This window comes from Cryptomeria japonica, chromosome 10 (genome assembly GCF_030272615.1).
Source record: "Cryptomeria japonica chromosome 10, Sugi_1.0, whole genome shotgun sequence".
Classification (NCBI taxonomy): domain Eukaryota; kingdom Viridiplantae; phylum Streptophyta; class Pinopsida; order Cupressales; family Cupressaceae; genus Cryptomeria; species Cryptomeria japonica.
This window is the reverse complement of record NC_081414.1, coordinates 94549773-94559334: the sequence shown is the minus strand read 5'-3', so window position 1 is coordinate 94559334 and position 9562 is coordinate 94549773. Positions and strand designations below refer to the sequence as shown.

At 34.8% G+C, this 9562-nt stretch overlaps 1 protein-coding gene across 1 annotated transcript; it reads left to right on the top strand.

Annotated features, from left to right (window-relative positions):
- Window positions 1-3676: 3676 nt before the first annotated feature.
- On the top strand, window positions 3677-9207 carry LOC131052602 (5-methyltetrahydropteroyltriglutamate--homocysteine methyltransferase 1). The gene is made up of 15 exons (XM_057987191.2): window positions 3677-3825; window positions 4031-4414; window positions 4539-4626; window positions 5210-5337; window positions 5475-5663; window positions 5829-6031; window positions 6148-6311; window positions 6792-6872; window positions 7124-7290; window positions 7407-7512; window positions 7611-7861; window positions 8007-8079; window positions 8191-8319; window positions 8461-8682; window positions 8781-9207. The coding sequence occupies exons 2-15, from the start codon at window positions 4065-4067 to the stop codon at window positions 8925-8927; spliced, it is 2298 nt and encodes a 765-aa protein (XP_057843174.1). The 5' UTR covers window positions 3677-3825; window positions 4031-4064; the 3' UTR covers window positions 8928-9207.
- The last annotated feature ends 355 nt before the right edge of the window (window positions 9208-9562 follow it).

Here is a 9562-nt window from a genome sequence, read left to right as displayed (position 1 = left end):
GGATCTTGTAGATTGCAAAAAGTCTTGTTTAACTATAAGAAGAATTATTGATGAATGCAACTATTTATAGTTCTATGGAGGAGACTAACATACCTGGGCTTAAAAAAAAATAGAGAAAAATAAGGTGGAAGGTATGGCTTTGATATCATTTAAATCTATGTTGGTTTTTATCGATGCTAATAGGGATTTTATTTTTGAAGACTTGTTATCTTATTACATTGTTATAGCATTAAACTAATATATACATAAACATTATTGAAAAGCTAAAGACATTGGGACTTATTATGTTCAACTATATTCATCTTCTATAATTCTATTCTTAATCATTTTGGTAAAAACAAAGTCTATTGTATACATGATAAGTTTTGGAGAAACTTTTGTATAAGTGATGAGCTAGATCCCTATGATATACATACAAGTATAGTCATGCATAAAATACACCTCTATTATAAAAAAACAAATAAATAAATGTAGTAGAATGATTGAACCTTGTCGTTCTTACACTTTTAATTAGTTTACTTGAAAATTACTAGATTTACTTGATAGGTCTATTGTGCAGATTTCTTGGCAATTATAATTTGTATTCCTATTCTATAAGACATACATGGTATCCATGTAACTATTGAGTAAAAATTATGTGTACACAATTATTTCACTTCGATTATAATAACAAAGATGTGTATACATTTATACACAAGTAAACTAGCTATACATTCATTTTGTTTTGTTGTTGATCTTGATAAATGTGAAACTCTAATGGATTTTGGTTGAATTGTTTATTCTTCAAACTCGCAACATAGATAAGAGGAAAACCTTTTATATGGCATATTATGTTTGAAGATGGAAAAGTATTTAAGACTTTGATTATATGTGTGTTCATTGTCAAGTTTTGGGCATTCTTGGAATATGAAGGTGTTGATCTATGAAACTCAACCCTATTGTAGTCAGTATTGTTTGGATGTTCAGACTATATTCATTATACATTGATTTTGGAGTGCTCTTAAGAGTAGATGATACTAAAGTTGAATAATGTATTATAATAATAGAGATATAACAAATTTTGGTTAAGCTTAAAGAGGTTTTTTCTAGAAATGCACAAGCGTGGCTATTAGTAATGCCAAAAGCCATATAGGAAGCTCCTCTACAACCACCTCTTCCCTCCTCTATAACAACATATTCCCTTTGTTGCAACCATAAGCATGACATTTGACAATTTATTTGTTCACTATTTCCTCATCTAAATTAATGATAGCTATATGAATCAGAAGTTATAAATAGAATGTGTTTTAGTGATTAAAATGTTTGATCAATAACTATCTATACCAATGCCTACCCTTTGAAAATAAACTCAATAAAATGAATTATAATTTATAAATAAAATGCTTATACCATAATTTCATATGGACTAGAAACAACTACTTTTGTGTTGGAAAACTTAAACCCTCAAAGACATTGCAAAGTAACTCTTATAAACTATTATTTGGCATCTCAACATTTAACACAATAATAAAACTAAGAGCTTGTTAGAAACAAGAATAAGAAGTGCGTCATTATCTAAGCCTAAAACTAAAATAACAAAAGAGTATGCTCTGAAGACAAAGTCAAAGAATAATTTGAGATGGAGGTCAAAAATTCAATCTCAATGCATGACATACATACAAATCATAACAATGCAATTTTCGAGAACCAAAAGATAAGTATACCAAATAGTTATTTTAAAATACCCACATTTGTTCTTAATCATATATTAATAAAATCTAACTAAGTAGATTCAAATTCTCTAAATGATAAATGATGAGCATAGAGCTTTGAGTTGAATGGGATTAGATACCGATGGAAGAGAAAGTCTCAATTGACAATTTGCTTATTTATGGGTCTACTTACAAGGGGAGTCCAAACTTCATGCAAATAAAGATGTTTCATTTTTAGTACAAAATTCAATTTTATTGTTACATATAATTATTTTATATGGTTTCATGATATATAAAAAGCATAAATCATAGAGGCCCTTAGAAAATATCAACCTTTATAACATTTCTAATCAGTTTTTGGATGTTTAATTTTGATGTATAATTTTAATGTACAGTGTTTTTAACTAAACCTTCATGGATTTAGCTAGCATTATGTGATAAGTTAGGTATAATTGAAATATTTTTCTTTGAATTGTTCATGTTTTATGAGTTTAATTGTCATCACATATTTGTAACAATTATTGTTAAATTTCTAAGGATCTTGTAGATTGCAAAAAAAGTCTTCTTTAACTATAAGAAGAATTATTGATGAATGAAACTATGTATAGTTCTATGGAGAAAACTAGTTAACCTAAGCTGAAAAACAATAGAAAAAATTAAGGTGAAAGGCATGGCTTTGATCTCATTTAAATCTATGTTCGTTTGTATTGGTGCTAATGGGATTTTATTTTTAAGACTTGTTAGGTTATTACATTGTTATAGCATCAAACTAATATATACATGAATATTATTGAAAAGCTAAGGACATTGGGACTTGTTACGTTCAACAATATTCATCTTCTACAATTCTATTATTAATTATTTTAAAGAAATCAAAGTCTATTGTATACATGATAAGTTTTGGAGAAACTTTTGTATAAGTGATTAGCTAGATCCTTATGATATACATACAAGTATAGCCATGCATAAAATTCACCTCCTTAAAAAATAAAAAAAAGTAGCAAAATGATTGAGCTTTGTAGTTCTTACAACAACCTATTCCTTATGTTGCGACCATAAACATGGCATTTGATAACTTATCATATTTTCCAAAAACCTCACAACAATATAAATTAAGTCCCACAAAATTTTACAAGATTATCATAAATTTAGAAAAAACCCAACAAAAATGCAACACACAAAATTAAAAACAAAAAGCATCATAACAATAGAAATATGAAGGGCAAAGAAAAATACTAGATTGCAAACCCTTACATGCAATAAGTCATCATGGAGTGGGGTCAGTTTTGTTGTCAATGTGTTAGTTTTTGTTTAGAGTGCATTTTGAATTTTGTACTCAACTTGATAAATGGGATGACTTGGCAATGACTTCCATGACTAGGAATGGCCATCTAAGACAATGGCACATACTTTTTATGATGACTAACTAACATGTTATGATATTCATATGTACCATGTTAAATTGTCAATTATACATAATAAAATGAATTGAATATTAAGATAATATACTTATAACAAGATCAAAAATAAATTTAAAATAAATAGATAAAGTATATACACTTCAACCCCTACAACATTAAAAATATATTATCATTTAAAAACATTTAAATGACACGTGCCCTTTTCAAGCACCTAATTTTTTTTTTCAAACATCAGAGACGAAGAATAAAAAACTTTGTAAGGTGTCGCCTTTTCCCCCTCCACTCTTAGGCGTTTTTTAGATGCAGCTGTCAATTAAAAAGTTGTTCAATCCTTTGAGTTTGGGTGTTGTTGACTGGTTCCAATTTCAATGGCTCACCTACAAAGTAGGTAAAACTAATGAAATCGACATATTGAACTTCTCGCATGCTTGAGAGGGACTTGAGCCAATGGAGCGGTCTAAAACAAACTCTACCAAACTTAGGAAATATATCATTGAAATATGAACTGAAATGATGTGAGTGGGCTGGTGAGCTGACAAAGGTTTTACAAGCAAAGCCATACCAACACTTGAGATTCCAACCTCCCACTACGACCAACCGCTCCTACTCCATCTATATAACTGTGCCAACCTACATCTACTCTGCACAAAACAATCGAAGTGGGTTGTTTAGAGGATTTTCTTCCCAAAGTCCTGCGATCATTATATTTGCAGGTCAGTATGTTGCACTTCACTGTAGTTTGCTGTTTCCACAGCATAATTCATACTTTCTTAAAGCTTTGTCTACAATAACTGTATGTGTGCTTATTGGTTTCGTGTTTAGTGTTATCAGTTGCATGCAAGAAATCATTATAGAGCAGGTGAGCTGACTAGTTTGTATTAAATTCTTGATGTTTTGTTTGAAATCATGCTTGAGCAGGACATTCTAGCATTTTTTTGTAAAAGCATCATCCATGGCTTCCCATGTGGTTGGTTACCCTCGCATGGGTCCCAAGAGGGAGCTGAAGTTTGCATTGGAGTCCTTCTGGGATGGCAAGAGCAGTGAGGCAGAATTGCGGAAGGTAGCCAAGGATTTGAGAATTTCAATATGGAAGCAAATGGGTGATGCTGGTGTTACTTATATCCCAAGCAACACCTTCTCCTACTATGATCAGATGCTTGACACCACTGCCATGCTTGGGGCTGTTCCTCCCAGATATGGCTGGAATGGTGGAGAGATTGGATTTGATACTTACTTCTCTATGGCCCGTGGTAATGCCAAGCTGCCTGCGATGGAGATGACCAAGTGGTTTGACACCAACTAGTGAGTACTACAATCACAATCCCTCCTCTCTAGTCTCATTATTCCCCTGTTTTTGCTTAATTTTGTTCGGAGATTCTGTTGAGACGAGGGATTCTAAGAAACTATGTGATGTTGGCCATTTCAGCCACTACATAGTTCCAGAGCTAGGACCAGAAACTAAATTCAAGTACTCCTCACACAAAGCAGTTGATGAATACAAGGAAGCTAAAGAGGTTAGTAACTAGCAAACACCTATGAATCTAAATAGATGGCACTTCAATTTTTAATTTTTGTTTGCTTCCAAGGTGCTGACCTTAGCCCTTCATCTAGCCCTTACAACCCATCTTTTGATATGTCATGGGGGATCCCCCTCCATTAATTACCATTACTGCAACTCGACACTCAGGCTCTGGCCTCTCCCTTCAAGAAAACCGAGCCCATTAGTGGGGCTGATGCTACATGTATAAAAGCATTCCTCCCTCCATTCCCCAACAGTGACTGTCCATTACTTAATTTCTAGGTACAGTGGTTCATCACTTCTCTTATCCCCTGAATGTAGATCTGGAAACGAGGCAAAAAATAGCTCCGTTCATCTTTATTATTATTTGACAATTAAGCATGCTGAGCACTCAAATCAGACTTGTTTGTGGAATGTTTTTACTTCCCTCTCTCATAAAAACCATGAGATGTTGACTTTTGAATTGAAATACTACACTGCTTGCATTCTACTGCAATAAAAGGTATTAAATGGAAGCCAATTTTGATATGGTGGTTGCTTTTACAATCTGTGATTGATGCACTTTGCCTGGAATGCAGATTGGTATCGAGACTGTGCCTGTCATTGTAGGACCATTGACATACTTGCTGTTATCCAAGCCTGCAAAGGGAGTTGTCAAAACATTCGATCTCCTCTCTCTTCTTGATGCAATTCTTCCTGTCTACAAGTGAGTTTGTCATTATTAAGACTGTATGATCCACATCAGCATGCATTTCAGAATTGTGAGAAATGATAGATGTTTTTTCCATTGGTTACTTTAATTAATGATCATTGATGTTCTACCATCTCCTGTGACATCTTCAGAGAGGTTCTTGGTGAGTTAAAAGCAGCTGGAGCAACGTGGGTGCAGTTTGATGAACCCTCACTTGTAATGGACCTCGAGGCTCACCACTTGGAAGCCTTATACAAAGCTTATTCTTTCTTAGGAGGATTGGGTGGAATCAAGTTGATTGTTGAAACATACTTTGCTGATATTCCTGTTGAGACTTACAAGTAAGCGAACATCATGATGTCTGCTCCTCTTCGAAAATTTGAACATGCAGTAGGCAATGAGTTGTTTCTTTCAAACTACATTTGATTATATGTCAATAAAGAAAAAAGACGATGAAGGTTTGGGGTTCAGAATTTGATAATGTCATGAAATATTTATTTCCTCAGGACCATCACTCAGTTAAAAGCTATATCTGCTGTTGGGTTGGATCTAGTACGTGGAACAAAAACACTCAGCCTTATTAAAGCTCATGGCTTTCCCAGTGACAAATACCTGTTTGCTGGAATTGTTGATGGGCGAAACATCTGGGCTACTGATTTGTCAGCAGCATCTGCCATTTTGAAGGATCTTGAAACTGTACTTGGTAAAGGTATGTGTGCATATATATTAGCTCAAAAAGCTGTGGAGCAAGAAATTTCATAGTACATGCTTTGATGTTTAATTTTGTTGCACTTAATGAGAATATAAAATCTGCTTGCATTGCAGGAAAAGTGATTGTCTCTACTTCCTGCTCTCTTCTTCATACGGCAGTGGATTTGGTGAATGAGACAAAACTTGATAATGAGATCAAATCCTGGCTTGCATTTGCTGCACAGAAAGTAAATGAGGTAGTTGCTTTGGCTAAAGCATTGGCTGGCCAAATAAATCAGGTAAAGGTTCCCCAACACTTCAGCACTTGAATCCTTAGTAATGATTAAAGTTTAAAGTAATCCTTATGATGATTAAAGTATAAGGTAATCCTTAGTAACGATTAAAATTGGAAGTGTCTCTGAAAAGCTCTTTATAAGTACCCCGGGGCAAACTGTGCCACATCTGTGGTGCAGACCATTCAAGCTTATTTAGATGGGCTGACACTGCTAATTTTTCAGGTTTCCCCCATATAGTCTGACTCTGTCTCTCTTCCATTTCTAAAGACAACTATTGGGCAAATTAGATGCCTCTCCCATGGGACCATGAAGTTTTTGGGTTGGATTTAGTCAAAGTCTAGGCTTTCAAACTTGGGGATGGGTTGTTTCACACAATCGAACTACCAAGGTCACTGGCAGAAATTGTTGTATTTATAGCAAGGTTTCATTTACATCTCAATGGAATTCCTAGGTTTAATGAAATTCAATCCTCCTTTACTGCAGGCATACTTTGCTGCTAATGCAGCTGCTATATCTTCAAGAAAGACATCTCCTAGAGTCAACAATGAAGCAGTGCAAAAAGCTGTATGTAGCTTATTATTACCTCTGTTTTGGGTGTAAATATTCCTGTCTTTGGTTGCTCATTTTTTACTCTTAGCTATTTTAAATTTTTATAGTGCAGCATGTCTATGAATGGTAGAGAACAATCACTGATATTCATATACATGGAGTATACATTAGCTTTTTGAAAAATCCATCATCTTTATGATTTCAAGACCATTAGATTTCTAATCCTCTGTGAAGTTTCTGAACCTTGGGCATGATGGGAATTACAGACTGAAGCACTCAAGGGCTCTGATCACCGACGTGCTAGCCCCGTAGCTGTTCGTTTAGATGAACAACAGAAGAAATTGAACCTGCCAATCCTTCCGACTACAACCATTGGATCTTTTCCTCAAACAGTGGAACTTAGGAGAGTTCGCCGTGAATTTAAATCAAACAAGTAGGTCATTTTGGAGAGACCTGTACTTCTGAAGTACGGCATGCTTTATTTGTGGTTTGCCTCTTTTTAGTCAGGAAGCATGTCAGTGACATTACAAGTTTCTGATTTTGCAACAGGATTGCAGAGGCAGAATATATTCAATCAATCCAGCAGGAAATTGCCAAAGTGGTTAAACTGCAGGAAGATCTTGACATTGATGTTCTTGTCCATGGAGAGCCTGAAGTAAGTGTTCTAAAGATTGTGTTAAAAATTAAAAACTTAAATTCAATGCTTAACTTATAGCATGCTACATTGGAAGCTAATTCAATTAATTTCTGCAGAGAAATGATATGGTTGAGTACTTCGGAGAACAACTTCAGGGATTTGCATTTACAGTTAACGGTTGGGTACAGTCTTATGGTTCTCGTTGTGTAAAACCCCCAATTATCTATGGTGATGTCAGCCGTCCAAAGCCAATGACTGTATTTTGGTCAAAGTATGCCCAAAGCCTTACTGACCGCCCAATGAAGGGAATGCTTACTGGTCCTGTGACAATTCTGAACTGGTCCTTTGTAAGAAATGATCAACCCAGGTAAGGATGATATATATTGTTGATGTATGATTGCTAGATACCATTGAGTTGACTGCCTACTCATTATTCTTAGTTCTCTTTCCTTTATGTTGAATTAGTAGAATTTGTTCAATAGTTGATTTGAGTTCTTATATATGTCTTATAGATCGAAAACCTCCATGCAAATTGCATTAGCCATCAAGGAAGAGGTTGAAGATTTGGAGGCAGCTGGTATCCAGGTATAGCTTGAAGTTGCTATTACAATTTTGCCATCTTGGCAACCATTTACATAGAAATTTTACATGCAAGTTCTATGTTTGTGGCTGAAATAATTCCAATTTCATCTTCAGGTGATCCAAATTGATGAGGCAGCTCTAAGGGAAGGATTACCTTTAAGAAAAGCAGAACATGCTGACTACCTTGAATGGGCTGTTCATGGTTTTCGAATCACCAACTGTGGTGTAAAGGATACTACCCAGGTTAGTATAAATTTCTAAGGTGTACCCCTAATATCTGCACACACAAAAGTGTTAGTTGATAAATTTCTCTTTCATGGTTTTATCTGTTCAAAAGTCTTTTATCTTCCTTTCTTTTCTCTCATCTGGTGTTTTCTTTTTCAGATCCACACCCACATGTGCTACTCCAACTTCAATGACATCATCCATTCCATCATTGATATGGATGCTGATGTCATTACCATTGAAAACTCTCGCTCTGATGAAAAATTGCTATCAGTTTTCCGTGAGGGTGTGAAGTATGGAGCTGGTATTGGTCCTGGCGTGTATGATATACACTCACCTCGTATCCCAGATACAGAAGAGATTGCAGACCGAATCAGCAAGGTAGTATGACATTTTCTTACCATGGTAGGAAATAAATTGTGTGGCACCCTTTTATTGAGTTCTAATTTTATGAGTCATTGCATTGTCTATCCTGCCAGATGCTTGCTGTGCTGGAAACAAACATCCTGTGGGTCAATCCAGACTGCGGTTTGAAAACCAGGAAGTACGGTGAAGTTGTTCCAGCATTGACAAATATGATTGCAGCTGCAAAGTTGCTCCGAACTGAACTTGCCAGTGCAAAGTAAGCATGGAAGAGATTCAGTGTGACTGTTGTTCTTTGGAATGCAATAAAGAGATGGGATAAGTTAACTTCCCAAATAAAGAAGCCTTCGCATCAAGTATTGTAGCCCTGTTTTCCTCATCGGGCAACTTTGTTTCTTACAAATTGCTTTTACAAAGTTATCAATTGTATCACACAGGCTGTCATTTTATTTGTCCACCAATGATAAATCTACAAGCTGGTACAAAAGCTTGTTCCTTATGAAAAATTTTAGTAATCAATATTGATATATGCAATTATGTTAACTGGCAATTCAAGTATTGTGAGCTTAAGTTACATAACACAATTTAATTCTTAATCTCTTTTCATGCTTTATTTTCAATTACCTACAAAAGTTCAAACTTGTTTCAAACCACGGTATTTTACCCTATGAATTGTTTGTTTTAGTTTGCCTATTTTGGGCTTGAAAGTAAAGAATAATTGAGCTTTGGTCAATCTGTTCTGCTCTGCAATGATAATATGATATATAATGTTTTATCTCAGAATAGTTTTTAAATATGGTATGATGGAGACTCATCTCAATAAACATACTAACAAGTAATCTCACTTGTATACAAATTCAATTGTAAGAAATGATATTACTTGCTGTGCAAGTAGAGG